At 57.5% G+C, this 18068-nt stretch overlaps 2 protein-coding genes across 10 annotated transcripts in view; one reads left to right on the plus strand and one right to left on the minus strand.

Moving 5' to 3' along the window:
- NECAB2 (N-terminal EF-hand calcium binding protein 2) overlaps nt 1-10664 on the plus strand; it is a 31317-nt gene extending 20653 nt beyond the window's left edge. The window contains exons 7-13 of one of the 2 annotated variants that reach the window (XM_079800560.1): nt 2429-2547; nt 2654-2733; nt 5833-5886; nt 6454-6566; nt 9047-9124; nt 9583-9674; nt 10227-10664. In XM_079800560.1, coding sequence (XP_079656686.1) covers nt 2429-2547; nt 2654-2733; nt 5833-5886; nt 6454-6566; nt 9047-9124; nt 9583-9674; nt 10227-10255 — 565 coding nt within the window. In that variant the 3' untranslated portion in view covers nt 10256-10664. Of the gene's footprint in view, nt 1-2428; nt 2548-2653; nt 2734-5832; nt 5887-6453; nt 6567-9046; nt 9125-9582 lie in introns of both variants that reach the window. The other variant, XM_079800559.1, reaches the window with a different exon arrangement.
- Nucleotides 24-18068, minus strand: part of SLC38A8 (solute carrier family 38 member 8) — a 38160-nt gene continuing 20115 nt past the window's right edge. For 3 of the 8 annotated variants that reach the window (XM_079800558.1, XM_079800551.1, XM_079800557.1), the window contains 4 exons: nt 17760-17811; nt 15199-16419; nt 14717-14762; nt 12368-13843 (listed from right to left, as the gene is read on the minus strand). In XM_079800558.1, the coding sequence (XP_079656684.1) occupies nt 16326-16419; nt 17760-17811 (146 nt within the window). In that variant the 3' untranslated portion in view covers nt 12368-13843; nt 14717-14762; nt 15199-16325. Of the gene's footprint in view, nt 1185-2796; nt 3587-6576; nt 9098-12367; nt 13844-14716; nt 14763-15198; nt 16420-17759; nt 17812-18068 lie in introns of those variants that run through there. The other 5 variants (XM_079800553.1, XM_079800555.1, XM_079800552.1 and 2 more) reach the window with 5 other exon arrangements.

The raw sequence follows: 18068 nt of genomic DNA on the forward strand, positions 1-18068 counted from the left end.
TATTTGTGTACTTGAGAGCTGGGTGACTTTGGGCAAGCTGCTATACCTCCCTGTGCCTCTATTTCCATGACTGTAATGTGGGGACAATTATATACCCACCTCCTTAGTGCCTGTGAGGACTGAATGAGATATATATGCTTAGAAGAATGCCTGGTGTGCGTGCAGTACCTACATACAATACATACTACTGTTTCTCAGACTCTCGTCCATTTTGCCACGTCCCCACACCACTCACATTATTCTTTACCCAAGACTATTCTATTGCTTGACTTACTTTTGAAAACTGGAGGTAAATTTTGGAAACTGTATGTGGTTACCATAATTGGAGAATGTGCCATAAGCGAAGTCACTGTACAACAGCGCCTGCTGTCAGCTGGAATCCTGAGGCCGGCTCCCGCTTTGTCAGCAGCTGGGACACCGTCCAGGGCATGGGGACAGGGTGGCACCAAGTCACCTTCTCAGGAGGATTGAAAGAGAAATGGAGCGATGGTGTTATTGGAGTATCATGTAAGGCCTTGTTTGCGTGTCCTTGAAGCCATGGACAAGCTTCTGCCCCCCCCCCCCCCCCCGCTTTGCTGGGGACACTGTGAGGTGGTTCGCCTAGAGGAGGGGTGTCCTCCTGTCTGGGCAGTGCCAGTTCTGGGCCGTGAGTCCTTGCATTGACTGTCCCGAGTTGAGACAGACTTCTCTTTGCCTGCTCTTTCCCGAACAGCTGATGTGCCCGGCAAACGGGAAATAAAGGCAAACAGATGGACAGGAGAAGGGCCAGGTGTCTGGTCCAAGCATCACTGACCCTTGAATTTCCGTGTGTGGCCGCGGGTTTCCCGGGCCGAGGCCTGGCGTGGCAGGGTGTTGGTCGCTGTGTGGGGGTGGAGTGTGTCTTACAGTCGGTTGGTGAGGAGCTGGTCCCAGTCAGGTGTGACTGCAAAGCTGCTCAATAATACGGTTCCCGAACTGTGTCTGCTCGGAACACCTGCAGCCAGTCACCTGGGAAATGGGGACGTGCAGGTCCGGGGCCCCGACGGGCCCGCCGGAGTGGCATCCTGGGAGCTGAGCCCAGAGCTCTGCACTCGTGATCGTTCTTGTGCTTCTGAGGGTCCCGAGTTAGCCACACCCCTGGGCGCTGACACTGAGAGTTCCTTCGTTTTCTGTCACTGTCCTGATGAAAACTCGCCGTCTCTGTCCTGCTGGGGAACAGATACGATGGCTGCACTCTGCTCGTTCCATCTCGTCTGCCCCCATTGGGGCCTCACTGTGGAATGTCGGTGGTGGGGCTGACGCGTCTCGTTGGGAGACACATCTGCTCCACACGCGCTCCCACCTCCGGCCCCAAACCTCAGCTAGTTCAGCTCCCCTGGGCTGCAAGGCCCCATCCTGCTTCCGGCCCGGCATGTCAGGTTCCCGGCACAAGCTGCTGGTTCAAACCCTCCGCCCAGGGACTCCCGCTGCCCGGTTCAGGGTCCGAGGGCCCCATTTAATTGGCTGCTGGTTGTAGAGCCCCCAGGATCAGACCTCAGAGACTCCGCCAGTCTTTCTGGCACTGCAGCGAGGGGGTGGGGGGGAAGGTTGCCCTCTGCAGGGGGCTTGTGAGCTTGCAGGTTCACAAAGACTTGACCGCACAAGGCAGGCGCCGAAGAGCCGGGACCGCGCGTGGTGGCCGTCCACAGGGAGTGTGCGTGTGCTGTGTGTGGACACGCATGTCAGTGTGTATTTGTATGCCTGTGGTGAGTTTCCAGCATCTCTTCGCCCATGGGTGTTTGACCTTTGCCAAGCATTGGTTGAGTCCCTGCTGTTGTGCCAGGCACAGAGCTTGGTGAGCTGAGTGTGCCTGTCAGGGCATGCGGGGGCTGTGCACGTGTGGGCACGTGTGGGCGTGGTGGGGGTGGGGACAGGCGGTCAGGTCCCTCTGTAGGACCTGCTGTTCTGTCATATGCCTCCTCTCAGCCAGGTCGTAAGGCTCCCCTTTTCAGAGAGAGTACAAACCCAGCCCCCTCCCCCGCCACCCCCAACTCTCTTTCTCTCTCTCTCTCTCTCACTCTCTCACTCTCTCACTCTTACACACACACACACACACACACACACACACACACACACACGGCACCACATTGGCTCCTAGTGAAGCAGGCAGCGGGTGGGGAGCTGTGAGCCACTGGGTGGGGAGCAGGGGCCTGGAACCCAACCTCCTGGGAACGGGGCCTGGGCTGAGGCCTAGAATGGGGCTGAGTTCATATCTCGAGTCCCTCGGGCTGCGTGGTCTTGGCCAACTCCTTTCCTCCTAAAACAGAGGCATGAGGACCACCTCGGGGGTGCTCCCTGGGGCGAGCTGCGCGTCTCCGCCCACAGTGGGTGCCCGTTTGTCAGAGCTGCCCAAGGGCTCCGGGCCCTGCGGCCGCCCTCACCGTGTGTGTCTCTCCCACGCGCACTGCAGCCAGAACCACGGCAAGCCCGGCCCTGGCGTGGTGCAGGCCTGGTATGGAAGCCCCAGTGCCCCCTGCGTCCCCAGCCACAAGCTCATGGCCGCAGAACGAGAGAGGAGCGTGCCTTCTGGTGAGAGCAGGCGGTGGCCCCGACCGGGGCACTGGGTGGGGTCCTGGGGGCTCCCCTCCCCAGCCTGCCCCTGCCCAACATTGGTGTCTCTGTTCCTCTTTCTCAGTCACCTCGGACCCCAAGGAGGAGGGCCTGGGAGCCCAGATCAGCCGTTTGGCGGAGCTAATAGGACGGCTGGAGAGCAAGGTAAGGTCGCTGGCCCCCACCTCATCCCCCCATTCCCCAGCCCCCGGGAGGCCTGGGTGAGGCCGAGAGTTTGGGGCAGAAGTCAGGGAGCCTTGGAAAGGCATCACCCAGTGGAGCGTGGGGATGGAGACTGAGATGAGGACAGACCCCGGAGCTGCGCCCAGTGCGCAGGCTCAGGGAGAGGTGCCGGGGGCAGGAGGAGCTGGGGGGGGGGGGCGGGCACAGGAGGGGCATCGCAAGGAGCAGACCGTAGCCAGCAGCACCGTGGGTGGAGGGGACAGAGCTCCGAGGAGCTGTAAGGGCCTGAGGGATGGTGACGGCCCAGCAGAGATGAGCAGTCTGAATGGCCAGCAGCGGGCGAGCTTTCCAAGGCGATGTGGCACGTCCACGGATAATAGAAAAGACTCGGCCTCACAGAGCTGTGCTTCCAGAGACCAGGTCATGACTCAGTGGGCACTCACAATGCGCTGAGCCAGTTTCCCGGGCTGCCACCATCACGTACCATACACAGGCTGTGCTCAAACATTTATTCCCTGGCAGCTCAAGGCTAGAAGTCTGAGATGGGGGTGGAGGGGGGCAGGGCTGCTTCCTGCTGAGGCCTCTCTCCTTGGCGTGCAGACCGCTGTCTTCTCCCCAGAGGACACATGGAGTCCCCTCTGTGTTCCTCGATGTCCTAGTCTCCTCCTCTCGTAAGGACACCAGTCATACTGGATTGGGGTCCACCCCGTGACCTCATTGTTACTTAAATACCTCTGCGGTGACCCTGTCTCCACATGGAGTCACATTCTGAGGTGCTGGGGATTGGTCCTTCCATTTGGGGAAGACACCGTTCAGCCCATAACATTGACCATTCCTGGGAAGAAAGAAAACGGGTTGCCTTCAGGTTTACCAATGGACTCAGATATCAGACGGCCCTGTTTGAAGCCTGGCCACACCACTTAGCAGCTGTGTGACCTTGGGCCAGTGGCCTACCCTCTCTGAGACTCAGATTTCTCCTCTGACAACAGAGAAGAGAACTAGAATCGCACCCTCACAGGGTTGTCCTGAGGAGTAAAGATAACGGTGTCTTTAATGCCTTAGCACAGAGCCTGCCGTGAAGCTAGTATGTGACATTAGCAATGCTAGCGATTATTATTAGTCGTTCTGGTGCTAAAAACTATAGAGATGTACACACCACACCCGTCTATCTACATAACCCAATTATCTCAGAGCCCTGGGTTGCAGCCATTTTACATTTCCCTGACTTTTCTGAATTTCTTACATCTTTTGCAAAAGGGCAAAAAAAAAAAAAAGTACTTTGATGGGTTTGGGGGTTGGTTCTGAAGTATTCATGGGGGCAGGAGGAAGCCTTGGGGGGCAGAGGGAGGCCTAGGTGGGAGGCGGGGAGTTGGAGGGAAGTGGCAGCTACCCCACCTGCAGGGCTGAGGCCTAGGTGGGATCTCCCCCTCTTAGAGCGAGCTGCTGGGTGGGAGCCAGCGGTTCCGTGGACCCAGTGGCCCGGTTGTCATAACAACTCCTCAGGCGCCCCGAGCGGGAGGCTCTTTGAAGTTTATTTTTAGCGCCCTGGTCGCCTTAACAACAGGCAGGGGCAGGCTGGTAACCGCTGAGCACCTGGGCGTCCTGGAGATGGGGCGGGGCCCTGCTCGCCGGCCTCTGATTGGCCCAGGCCCCGAGTAGGGGCCAATCCAGGGCCGCCTCCGGGCCCCGCCCTCTATGGGCCAACCAGAGCCACTCCCGGTTCTGCCTGGGCCTGGAGGGTGGAGCGCTGGGGCGGCCGGTCTGGGAGAGGGTGGGGCAGACGTGGGTGCCACTGAACCTCCCCCACCCTCCCCTCTCCTCCTCCTGTGGCCCTGCCAGCTGGAAAAGCCACAAAGCCAGCTACAGCCCCTGCCCTCCAGGAGCCCATTACACGGTTGTAAAACAATGGAAACAGACTAGCCCCTGGCGGACACCTTGGCTGCCCACTAAGCCGGTGTACACGGCGTGTCCTGGAAAGTCAGCACCGTCTCCAGGGCACGCGGTGTGATTTACAGGGTCTCGTGCAAAACGAGCTCGCAGGGCCCCTTGTTCAATTAAGAATTTCAAGGTGGTACCTGCACAGGTCACGGGCCAACACATCTGCCAGTCTGCTTCCTCAAAAACCAGCGATGGGCACACACGTGCTCTGAGAGAGGAAGAACACAGGCTGTCCTCTGGGGAGGTGGATAGGGATAGGCACAGAGGTGGCGTTTATTGGGGTGCCCACGTTAAAGGGAGCAGAACCGGGATTCTGTGTCAGGAGGAGAGAGGCCCCAAGTTCAAATCCAGGCTCAGCCCCTAGCCAGCTTGTGTGGCCTCTGGAGCCCAGGGCTCTCTGCTAAGCAGTGACCACTGAGCATGCCTGAGCGTCCGGCCCTGCTCTGGACGCTAGCATGTGGCCATAAACAGCAGGCACGGGTTCTTGCTCTCCTGGAGCTTACAGTGCGGCGGGGAGTCTGGGAAGTTAAATACGGTGTATTTGTAAAGCATTTAGCCCAGGGCTGCGGAAGGCCAGTGAAAACAGACACCCCATTTAGACCATTCGATTCAAGGGGCATCAGGGGTTAAGATTGGGGGTGATTTGTAAGTTGATGGGAAATCTCAGGGCTGTTGCTGGCGATTATGGCAAAAGCCCGGCATCTTGGATTTGGGAATCTTGAGTCCCATTGCTCTCTCTCCCCCAAGACACCCTCCCCCATCCCCCCCACCCTGGGCCGGAAAATGGAGTCTCCTTCATGGCTTCTACAGTAGATCTGCTTGGTCTCTGTGGCTCCCAGTGCCCCCAGATGCCAGGGCCAGAAGGGATCTCCCCCACTTCCTGTGGCTGGCCTCCCAGCCTGGCTTCCTGGGTCCCCTCTGAGCCAGCATTGTGCATGGAGGGTGGAGTGAGCCCTGTCCAGTGAGGCCTGGCCCCTGGGAGCTCCCACTAGCCTGGGGACTCGAGCCCCTGGGACCTTGGTGTGGAGGGGCTGGAGCGCTGCGGTGGGCCTGGGTACTCTGGTATGATTGTGGAGATCCTGGAGGCCTCCCTGATGGAGGTGGCCTTTGTCTCCAGCATCATTTTAGGTTTTGTTGTTTCAGACCCTCTGGTTTGACCTGCAGCAGCGCCTCTCAGATGAAGAAGGCACTAACATGGTGAGGACCCCCTCCCCTGAGGCCTCCCTTCCCCACATGTGGCCCAATCCCTGCCTGAACCCAGGATTCAGGATACAAGCGGCTCAAAGGCCCTGCCACCCCACCCCCAGGGAGCAGATGTGGGGCGATGTGGCCCAGCACTTGGTCACCCTCTCCTTCCACGGGTGTTCCTTGAGATACCAGGGCTTTGGTAAAACCAAGTGGTCAACAGGACAGTGACATCAAAACACTGATTTGATTGGAAGTGAATGTTGCTGGTCACTGGTTTGTTGTGTCTCAGCCCTGGATGCCTTACAGGCAGCCCTGCACCTCGGCAGAGCCTCTTGACACACCCTGCCAGCTTTTCAGCATTTGTGGGCCTACTACCTGCATTTGGCATTTTAGAATTCTTGTTCCTTTTCAGCCAGTGTTCATGTGTAAGAATGGAAAGCGTGTGTGCATGGGGTTTTGTTTTATTTTGACCCAATTGTCCTGTCCTCTCAGGAGGGAGGTGTGGGGAGGCTGGGGTCCTGCGGGGAGAGGGCTGTTAGGGAGCCCGAGGAAGCTCACTCACCCTGCACCCCACAGCATCTGCAGCTGGTCCGGCAGGAGATGGCCGTGTGCCCTGAGCAGCTCAGCGAGTTCCTGGACTCGCTGCGACAGTACCTGCGGGGCACCGCTGGAGCCAGGAGCTGCTTCCAGTGAGTAAGCTGTGGGCGGGGTGGAGGACAGGGCAGGACCTCCGAGGACAACCCATACCCCCGGGAAGGCCTAGCAGGGCAGTTAGGAGAGCGGGTCAAGTCCTAGCTGAGGCTCTTCCCACTGTGCAAACGTGGCGAGTGACTTCGTCTCCCAGGCCTCAGCTTACTCATCTGTAGAATGGGAGCACTGACTGGACCCACTCCCTGTGGCTGTTGGAGGTGTAAATGGAATAAGGAATGGGAAGGGCTTAGGCCAGTGCCTGGTGAGCAGTTGGAGCTGCGTAATGTCAGCGGCTCCTCTTACTATGTGGCTGCCCCTCAAGGCCTCACCCTCTGGTCCCTGCTGCTGAGGCCTGCATTGCTGCTCGGCAAAGCTGAACCAGGTGGCCGTGGCCATATCAGATTGGGCCACAAAAGATGACAGCCCTCACCCTCACATGGGTTGGTCCCAGAGGGCTGTTGGCCCTCTCCTGGCCCAGGCCCACCCACCTGTGCCCAGGAAGTAGCCATGGCCTCTGTGCCACTCTCTGCCCCAATGCTCCCTGTCCAGTTTGCTTTCTGCACCCTGAGAGCACGCCCCTCCACCCTCTCCCTGGGGGGCCAGCTGGGGTACAGCGTGAATCAGGCGCTGCTCTTACTCGTCATGTCGTCTAGGTGGCGGGAGAGGGCAGAGGAAGAGGGGTGGTTCTGAAGGGTGATGGGTGCTGTGGAGGCCAGGAAGCAGGGTCCCTCCAGAGAAGGAAGGGGCTCTGGGGAGGGGAGAGGCTGCGTGTGCACCGAGGCATTCAGACGGCAGAGTCTGAGGAAGGGCAGTGTGGGCTGGAACCAGCTGGGGCCACTGCCTGGGAGGCAGCAAGGTGCCATGTTTGAGAACAAGCAGGTATGTCTGGACAAGGTGACAGGGCGAGGGCCGGGGGTGGCGGGCAGGATGCACTCCCGCGCTGCTCGTCTGGAGTACAATGGACCGTATTGGAGATGTGCCAGCAGGAGAGAGACTGGCCTCTTGTGTGCAGCAGGGGCCAGGGAGAGGCCCTGCGGTCACCCCGGGAGGGGCATGGCCTTGGTGACATGGTTAGAGCTGAGAGCTGTTTTGGAGAACAGTGAGGGGTGTGGGGCGGAGACAAGGCATCTGAGATTGTCTGGCTTCAGAAACCCGATAGAGGTTGGTGTCGTGTGATGACCTAGAGGAGTCAGGGAGGTCAGGCGTGCTGGTGTGGGGGAGTCACGTTAAATTCGAGATGCCGCGTAGGAGTGTGGAGATCCTGGAAGGGGGCGGGCTGGGAGTGGTGGGCGCGCAGATGGCACGAAAGCCACAGTAGCGCTGTGCTCACGGCGGGGGATCAAAGGGTCCAGGGCTGGGTGGGGTGGAGCGGAGAGGGGCCTAGCTGCCCCTCCTCTGCACACAGGCAGCATGCAGTAGGGCTTCACACTCTGTCCTTCCTGTACCCCATGCCAGCCTGCTGTGTTTTCCTGCCCATCCAGACACCCCACCCCCAAAACCCAATCAGTGCCTCATGCTGCTGCAGCTACAGACTTAGACCACCAAGCTGCTCCGATGACCTTCATCTGTCGCAAGGGCAGGCCCACAAGCAGCGCTTTCTGGATCTGGTGAAAGGCCAGGGCTCCATCTGATCAGTGGGCGGCACGCATCCCCGGTCCCCGATGCTCTCATCAAATTACAAGCCCGCAGGCACCTGTAATTTGAGCTGGAGCCTAATGAACTAATGATACTATTAGCAGCCTTGTTTCCCTCCCCGCGTCTGTCCTGGTGGCAAACCTGGGATTGCCTGTAATTACACAGCAGCCGCCACCAAGACAGCTCTCCTCCGAGGGCTGCGGGGTTCTGTTCTGCTGAGCGTGGGAAAAGAGAAGCCGCTGGGGGCAGGCGGGAGGCCAGAGGGGCGGCACTAGTGCTGATGTAATCAGCGGTCAGCCCTCCGGGCCCCCAGCTCTGCCTCGTTCTAGGGAGCACCCCCAGTCCTATGTAAATCAAGGTGAGTGGGCTGCTGCCCTCACAGAGGTAATGCGGGAGTGACCTGGACCTGCCCCAGCCTCAGCCGGCCAATTCTGACTCACAGGGTTAAGGATTTAAATGAAGGAGATTGTGAAGGAGAAAAATATTCAGCCTTTAAAATGACATCTCATTGTAATTCATTCAACAAACATGAATTGGCCACTGTCTGGGGCCAGGCCTTGCTCGGGTGGTGGGACAGGTGCTGGCCCGCAGGCGCTGGGCTGTTCCCGTCAGAAAGGCAGCAGCACTGTGGCTCACGGCCTTGGGCGGGTGGCAAACTGGGTGCCCCAGCTTCTGCCAGGCGCTCATTTCCAGGGTCTGAGGGTATCCCGTAGCCTGGCTCTGGGGGTGTCTTGCCCAGACTCGTTTGAGGGCAGTGGTGGGGGACAGCGGGATGAGGGAACCGAGTTCCAGAGGAGGGCAGCCCAGGCTAATCCTGCCTCCAACCTCGCCCCTCCCCTTGTAGCATCGCCGCTGGGAGGCTGTCGGACGGCTTCACCTTCGTGGTCTACGAGTTCTGGGAGACAGAGGAGGAGTGGAAGAGGTAAGCACGCAGGTCCCCTAACACCAGCCCCTTTCCTTGTCCCAGACAGTGTAGAGGGGAGGGGAATGGGAGCCCAGTCCCAGCAGCAGCACCACCCAGAAGGCTGGCCTCGTGGGCTTCCTGTGCCCTGGAGCCAGGGGGAGGCAGCATTTCTCAGTGTGGGTGTGACCCCCTCAGCTGGGTCCTGAATGCAGGTCCCTGGCCCTGGGATCTGAGGCCAAGGCCACTCCTGTTTGAAAGCTGCTGCCCCAGGGGATAAAAACCCAGGAAAGCTCTCATTAACGATGCTCACTGAAGCAAGAAACAGGCTCTTCTCCCTCCCAAACCTGCCCCACAGCTCAGCCTTCCTGGGGCCTCGCCTTCTTATCTTCACATGATGGCTAAACCCCAAGGCTAAGCCCACATCAGGTGGTTAAGCCCCCAGCCTCAAGGGCTCACCAGTGCCCCATGGGTTACAGGCACCTGCAGAGCCCCGTGTGCAAGGCGTTCCGGCACGTCAAGGTGGACACGCTGAGCCAGCCGGAGGCCCTCTCCAGGATCTCGGTGCCAGGTAGAGGGCAGGTTGGGGGAGGCCTGGGATAGCACTGGGGATGCCCCAGTGCCCACAGGAGCAGCAGCCTCCGCCAGGCACAGAGGGCCGAGTTAAGGGCAACGCCCAAATCTTCCAATGACCCTTTATTCTGCCCCCTTAGCTGCCAGGAGTTCTAGTCCACAAATGGGTGCTCAGCATCAGTGCCCGGTGTGCAGAGGGTCCGAGAGGTGAGGAGGGCAGGGCAGAGACACAGGTTGGCCTACAACCTTGGAACAACGGGAGAGGCCACAGGACAGGGCCTCAGGCAAGACCGGGGCCGAGGTCACAGGAGGTGGGCCCAGAGCCCGTGTGTTGTGGGTCTGTTCCAGAACCCTGGCATGGATCCCCCAGTCCAGGGCAGGCCCCCACCTTCACAGCCCAGCCCGCCCAGCGTGGGCCTGGGAGAAGGAGGGATGTGCTTGCCGGCGCTGCCCTCCTGCCCTTCACTGCAGCGCCCATGGGGCACGGGGGAGGGGCTACAGGTCCCCAACAGCCTTCTCTGCTTAATGTCTCTCTCCTGCCCCTCACTAGCTGCCTGGTGCACGGTGGGCCGAGACTGACCTGCTCCCCAACACCCTGCGGACGAGCCTGGCACCCTCCCTCTCTTCTTATAAAGGTCGCCCCCTCTTTTCTAGAAACTTTGGTATATGAGCGGTCTTTTCCATATACTTCCAAACAAGAATGTATTTTCCCACTGTTTGAAGTGAAGGCGAACTCCCTTTCCTGGCATTCTCAAATGCCCCCCCCCCCCCACCACCACCACCGGCCTCACTCCTCGCAGGCCACACCTCTCCCTCCACCTCTTCCACTCCTGGTCTACATTCCTCTACCTGGTAGGAGTCAACACCCTGTAGTGCCCAACCTAGGCCTGTGCCGAGTCTGCACACGGCAGTAGCACCCACACAGCCAGTGCCATACTAGGCCAACAGCCGCCGCTGGGATTAGCACAAAATAAACTCCCGTTGGGAACAGCCACGTGCCGTGCTTCTACTTGTTTTCCAGTGGTAACAGCTGGAGGAGTGAAGCCATGGGGATGCATGGGGCCCTCATTAGCCATGTCACCCTGAGCCTCCGTTTTCTTATCTGCGAAATAGAGGCACTAACCTTATTTTGACAAATAAGTCTGTGCCTGGCACCAAGTCAGGGTCCTCCAGACCATCCCCAGTGCCAGCCGTTCACTAGGACTCATCGAAGCCAGGAGACCACGGTCACAGATGATGGCAGCAAAGGGAAGCGTCAGGCGCGCGGGACAGGTCCAGGAGACACCAGGCGCAGAGCCCACACTATGTCCTCCCAGTGGCAGGTATAGAAAGCGACTTTCTCCCTCCCTAACGGGTGACGCTTTGCAGAGTATTGCCAACCAGGGATGCTCATGGAGCCGCGGTGATGGGAGCTCATTGGGTCCAGCCCCTCAGGCTGGTGGCACAAGGCCCCAGGTACACAGAGGCGTTCACATCAGGAAGGACATTCAAGGTCCAGAGGTGACCTCCCAGGAGCTGGGCACAAAGGTCAGACCTCAGGGCACAGTTAATCGTGCCCACCTATCCATCAGCTCTCCCAGCAAGACAGGAGACCAAGGCCCTGGATGTGAGATAACAGTTAAGTCCTATTCTGGAACCTCTGTGACACGCCTGCTTCTATTTCCCTGTCCTGGTTATCAGGAAAGGCTCATACACAACCTCAAGGCGCAAAGGAGGCAGAATGGAGAGCGGGCAGGTGGGGGACAGACACTATAAGAGCAGCAGAGGCCTGGGGAGGAGGGGGAGGGAGACAGGCCTTCACCTGGTAGCTGTGAGTTGGGCCCAGTGGGAGCCCTGGGGAGGTGGGACCACGGATGTGCGTCTTTCCACCTCCTGCTCCAGCCTGGAGCAGCCAGCCTGTGAAACGTGCTGTGATTAAAGCCATCACACTGGGCGAGGTCCCTGCCCACGCTGCCTCCTCTGGCTGCCTGGAACCTTGACACCCCTGCCACCTCCTCCTAAGGTTTGATGCTGACGGCTCACGCGATAGCAGTAACACAAAACACAACATGGGCTTGTAGGAAGAGTGAAATGCAAATTTAGGTCCCAGCGGCGCATCTCTGAGCCAACTTTTCCTTGCAACCAGCCCCTCAGAGCCTCTCTTCCTCATCTGTAAAGTGGGGAGAAGACCCCTAGTCTCAAGATAAGGAACTGCCTGGCTCATGATAATGCCACTGCACTAGGCCCTGCTGGCGGCATCGGCAGGCATAAGAGCTGCCCCCAGCCAGCCCACCTCACCCAGAAGCTGGGGCTGTTCCAATCAGCTCAGCTATTTAAAAAGTACTCTTCACAGGGGGCTGAGGCTCTTCGGGGTGCAACTGAGGAACACTGCCAGCTGGGCATGTTCCACTTCTTCCACACATCACACCGCCCGCCCGAGCTCTCCCCACGTTGTAGCATCTCTGTGATTGCAGCCCACAAGCAACTTGGAGCCTCCTTGATTCTGAGTGGGTGGAAACAGGCTCTGAAGAGAACAGATTTCAACCCTAAAAGGTATGAGAGCTCCCACTTAATTTACACTACGGAGTCAGGCACTTGGGCGGCAGTGACTCCCTCAGTGCTGCCTACGCCATCCTATGATCAGCAGGTGAGAACATGGAGTCAGAGAGGGCAAGCAACTCACCAGAGGTCACACAGCAGGTATATCCAAACCCAGAGCTATCTGTCCCCAATCAGGTATCCTAACCCCTGCACCACACAACATAGACATGTGGGGAGAAACAGCTCTAGATGAGTACATTAAAATCCCAGTCAGCTTCCTCAAACAGTTCGAGACAGAATTACTATATGACCCAGCAGTTCCACTCCTGGGTATGTCTGTATGTATGGTACCCAAGAGAATTGAAAAGACGCATTAAAGCAAACGTGCACAAATGTTCCTGGCAGCACTGTTCCCAACAGCCAAAAGGTGGAAACAACCCGAGGCCTCCAACTGCAGGAGGAGAAACAGACGGTGCTCAATCCGCACAATGGAATATTATTCCGTCATGAAGAGGAAGGCAGCTCTGACAAGCTGCAACACAGATGAGCCTTGGAAACATTCTAAGTGAAAGGAACCGGACACAATGGCCACAGATGTGTGATCCCATTCATACAAAATGTCTAGAAGACTTAAACCCAGAGAAACAGACTCTTGGTTGCCAGAGGCTGGGCGAAGAGGAAGTAGGGCGTGTGGCTTCTTTGGGATGGTGGAAATGTTTTGGAACTAGACACAGGTGGTGGTTACACAATGTTGTGAATGTACTAAATGCCACTGAATGGTACACTAAAGTGGTTAATTCTGTTACATGAATCTCATCCCAATTTAAAAAAAAAACCCCAATCAACTCACCTACCCAAACAGAGAAGTTTACCACCTGCATTCAGTGGCCGCTCTGCACCTTTCCCATGTCCAGGTCAAACCCCTAACCTTCCTCAGGAGGCACGAGGCAATCCTGGGTGGGAGGTGGGTACCCCGGGCTGCGTCCCTGCGCAGTTCCCGGGGCACCTGGGCCAGTGGAAAGGTGCTTCCCCAGGAGCCTCGGAGCCCCTGCAGCCCATGCCGTTCCGAGAGAACTAGTCAGCTAGACTACAAAACGCCCCTTGGCCACGTTCACATTCGTTATGAGACACGGAGGTCTCTCCCCTCAAGCACAGGTGTGACCACTGACCAGGAACTGTGACAGGCCAGGCTCTGTGCCATGGGCTTTGCAGGCATATCCCAGCTCCCCCTCATGGCCATCCTGGGCAGGTGTCAGAGGAGAATGAAGAGGACCTCAACCAAGGTTCCGGAAGGAAGAAGGGAAGAGGGGGGCTGCTCACCGGGGACTGAGGAAGGATGCTCAGGCTGAGGAGGAGGGGGACAGGCCTGGGAAGGGGCGGGCAGGCAGGCAGCTCAGGTCCTGGGCTCGGAGCCCATGCGTGAAGTCCATGGATGCCCTTCAGCCCTTCCTTCATCTGGCGGCTGTTGGAAACTTGGGGGCAGCACTTAGCATTGGAGCAGGACAGCCCACGGGAGAGCGCATACCTTCCTTTCCTAGGTCCGACATCAGAGGGGGACATCCCAGCATGCATTTCTTAGACTGCATTGTGTTTTTTGCATTATGATGGCTGATTTGAGGCTCAATCCTATGAGGATCACATCTGTACCTGTCACAGAAGGAGAAATGATTGTCCCCAGCAGTGATGTTTGTCACCCCTTAAACAGCATCACCTCATCTCTTTGTAGCAGTTAATGCCATTCCACTTCCTTCCTGATGTGCTTTCCTGCTTTTTGGATGAACTTAGTGTCCTCATGTTTCCCCTTTTCCCTTGGCTGCCAGGAAGCTCAGTGTTTACTTGCCAATGTCAACGTAGGTTTTCTGGAAATAAAACTATTGTTTGGCTTCCCCACTAGCTGCTGTAGATACAGTATCACCTTTAATCCTCACGATAAGCCCACATTGCATCATATACAATAAGCCTGTTCCATTTTGCTGGTGGAGAAACTGATTCTTAGGTTTGTAAACTTCCCAAATCTTGAGACATCAAATGTTTAAAACTTAGTAGTCTAACTCCAAAGCCAATTCATACACTGGCACAACCCATCCTGCTTTGATCTTCTCTATGACTCTGTGAATGGCCCCAGCACAGCCCAGCAGTGTGGCCAGCACCGAGGCACTTTTAGGAAGCACGCAGGGTGCAACCAGTAAGCGACTGGCCATCTGTTCTCACTGCCAGCACTGGGAGGCGAAATGCTCCTTTAAGCAGTTCTGCCCTGACACATGTCCTTGTCCGGGAGGCCGTGGTGGCCAATGAACACAGGCTGTGGCAGGGCGAGGTGGGATGGGCACAGGGTCCTGTGTCCCCCGCCCTGAGTCAGAGTCTCCACCAGCAGCCAGAGTGGAGGAGGGCAGAGGGCCCATCCCTGCCCATGGGGTCAGGCACAGCAGTCCCCACCCCCTTGGCCATTCGAGGAGTGAAGTGGAAAGGAAACAGATGAGGGAATTTAACCCCAAACTGGTCCCGACTCTAACTCTGTACCTTCAGGACAGGCAGCCTTGATTTTTCCAAGCCTCAGTTGCCTCACCTGTGAAATGGACAGGTTTGAAAACGTTATGCCAAGTCAAAGAAGCCAAACACAAAGGCCACATAGTACACAAGTCCATTGCATGAGGCGGCCAGACAGAAATCCGTGGAGACAGAGAGCAGATTTGTGGTTGCTGGGGACTGGAGGGGAGCGGAGCGGAGGGGGTGGGGTGGGGGGGTGGGGGGGGGTGGCTGCTGACAGTGCAGGGTTTCTTAGGGGTGATGGATTGGAATTAGACATCAGTGATGGCTACACAACTCTGCGTCAATTAACACCCACTGAATTCTACATTTCAAAAGGGTGACTATTTTAGTATGTGAATTATGTCTCAAAAAAATTAATGCAGGTGGACAAGCTGGAAAAACACAAAAAACGGTTCTATCACCACCACCCTCTCATGGTCACGTACACATTGCACGACACAAAGAGAACCTACCCTCGGGAGGTGTCCTGGGCCGGCAGCCCCGCACTGCTGGCTTCTGTCAGGCGTCCGAGGGGGAGGAGTGGCCTGAACCCAGCAACATGCTGGGCCCGTGCAGGGTCAGCGCCTGGGGGAGCCTCTGGACCTCCCCACCCGTCTCCTCTCCCCTCCCTGGCCCCAGGGCAGGCCCTCCGCCCCCATCTTCAGCCGCAGGTGTGGCTCCTCACTGCAGAGCTGGTCTGGGTCGGAAGGGAGCTATGGAGCAAACGGTCCGCTCGGCTTGTAGGCCCTTCAGGTCCAGCCAGTGGAGGAAAGGGCTCTCCCCATTGGAGCGTGGGCCAGGGGCAAGGCTGTGTGGCCAGTTCGGGGCACTCATCGCCTTGGGCATCTCCCACATTCCCTGTGCCCTGGCCGCGGACCAGCCTGAGTCCACCGCCATGTCCAGTGGATGCCACCGGAAATCCCTTTGGGGGCTCTCTGTGTGCTACCCTCACCCCATGTCTTTGATCCTGGTGCCCCAAAGCAGGGATGTCTGGGCCTCAGCCCCCTGAATTGAGTTGTGTACCCCAGAAATATTAAGTTCTATCCCTGGAACCTATGAATGTGACCTTATTTGGAAACAGGATCTTTGCAGACCATAATTAAGTAACTTAAGATGAATTAGGGTGGCCCTAATCCCATGACAGCATCCTTACAAGAGGAGGAAAATTTGGACACAGACACAGAGGGAAGAAGGCCATGTAGAGAGGAAAGCAGAGATAGAGGGATGCGTCTACAAGCCAAGGATTGCTGGCAACCCCTGGAGCTGGAAGAGGCAGGAAGGATCCTCCCCTGGAGCCTTCAGAGGGAGCGTGGCCCTGCCCACACCTTGACCTCTGGACTCTGAGAGAATAAATGCCTGCTCTTTCAAGCCACCAGCCTGTGGTCATTTGTTAGGGCAGCCCCGGAGACTGAAGCATGGACCAGAGACCAGAGACCAGAGACCCTCAGACAAGCAGAAGCCCCAATGAGCACCTGAGAAGGCAGAGGTACCAGTTTCTCCAGCATCTTTATGATGGGATTACATCGGTCGCATGCGGGGACCAGGGAGCGGCACCAGGGTGGCCCAGGGAAGCCCCCCGCCTGCCCAGGGTGGCCGCCCCTCATAGGAGCTCCAAGAGGGCTGCCACTGTGCTCTGCCCAAAGATGAAGGTGCCGATGAGCACGGACACTACTCCCCAGACCTCCAAGCAGCACCTGCCAAGTCAACAAATCCACGTCAGCACGCATGCCTCGGGAGTTTTGCATAGACAAGCCAAGCACACAGAGAAAACATTTTTTGAAGCCCAGTAGAGTCATCGATTTGGAAAAAAAGTCCGGGTATCCCTCCCCTGCCTGTAGGGATGGGTTCCTGAAACAACAGGAAAGAAAGAACCTGAGTCAATTAAAAAACCTCCACCTGTCCTCTCATAACCTCAGTCCTGTTCAGTTTTTTATCAAAGCCAAAGAAATAGGAAGAGAGAGACACTAGTCTCAAACTCCCTGCCCATCCCTGTTCCTTTTGGGGTGGGAGGGGCGAAGCCCCCAGAAATAAGGGAGACGAAGAAAGCCCCATGTCACACAGGATTGGAATAGTGGCGAGGTGGATGAGCGTGCAGGAGGCAGAGGTGGCTAGAACTGGCCGCCACCAAGGCCACATCTCGAGCTTCATAATGTAACCAAAAGAGAGGGCGCAACAATGAGATGAGAATGATGATAATAAGATCTCCACACAATGGCAGGGCCGCCAGAGATATTTCTGGCCCCATTAACAAAGGCCACGAGGACCCGTTGTCATGGAAAGACCATCTCTAGTCAAGCAGCATCTCAGAACGGCAATTTGGTGCCATAAACATCCACCCGTCAGAGCGGGAGAGCGAGGTGATGGTGACGGGGCCGCAGCGCTCTCAGAGCAGCTCTGATGGATCAGAAGGCCCTAAAGCGGTTCCAGAATTAACAATACCGTGAAAGCCCATCACTAAACTATTGTGAGCAGCAGGACTTCAAAGGGCGTAACAGGGAAGGGCCGTGCGGGGGCCACCAGACCATCAGGCCAGCCCTAAGCCCAGGCAGGTGTAGGCACATCCAGAAAAACCCTTCTCCACCCAGAAGGAAACAAGCCGAGCTAGGCTTTGGGACAGCCAAGCTTGGGGAGTGGGAGACAGAGCCCCGGCCTGCAGGTGGGACCCAAGGCCATGGCTGCTCTGACTTACGAGCGTCTGAACTGGGCTGAATGGTGGTCCCCAAATTCACATCTACCTGGAACCTGTGAATGTGACCTAGGGTCTTTGTCAGGAAGACCCCGAGTCCACATAAAGCTCCAACCACAGACCACAACCCTCAGAGCCGAAGGGAAAGATAACAGGCCATGTGCTGCTGGCCTGGGTTCGAGTCATGGCTCAGACTCCCTCTCCCTGTGTGCACAAGGCCCTAACCCCATGGCCAACAGTTTTCTCATCTGCAAGACGAGGGGTCTCCCTGGCCCCGGCAGCACTCACATTCTCCTCACTTGGGGCCCTTCCAATGCCCACGTTGCACCCTCATTGGGGGACACTTACTTGACTCGTGGTCCTATGGGCTCGGTGTCGATGGCACAGATGAGGCACAGACCTGCAAAGGAGACGGGTCCCCGGCTCTTCATTATGGAACCTAAAGCGGCCCTGAGCTCTCAGAACTCAGCCAACACCAACAGGGACCCGAGAGGCCAGCTAAACCGTTGCTCAAGGCCCCCTGGCTCACCCTGCTCGGGGTGAGGGGCACAGTGCAGTGGCTGAGGCCTGCTGTGCATCCCAGCTCAACATCTCCCTGAAACCTGGGCCCCTGAGCCTCAGTCTCACAGATGACACTGACGCACAGCTGCGTGCCAG

This window comes from Cnephaeus nilssonii (assembly GCF_951640355.1).
Source record: "Cnephaeus nilssonii genome assembly, chromosome: 20".
Classification (NCBI taxonomy): Eukaryota; Metazoa; Chordata; class Mammalia; order Chiroptera; family Vespertilionidae; genus Cnephaeus; species Cnephaeus nilssonii.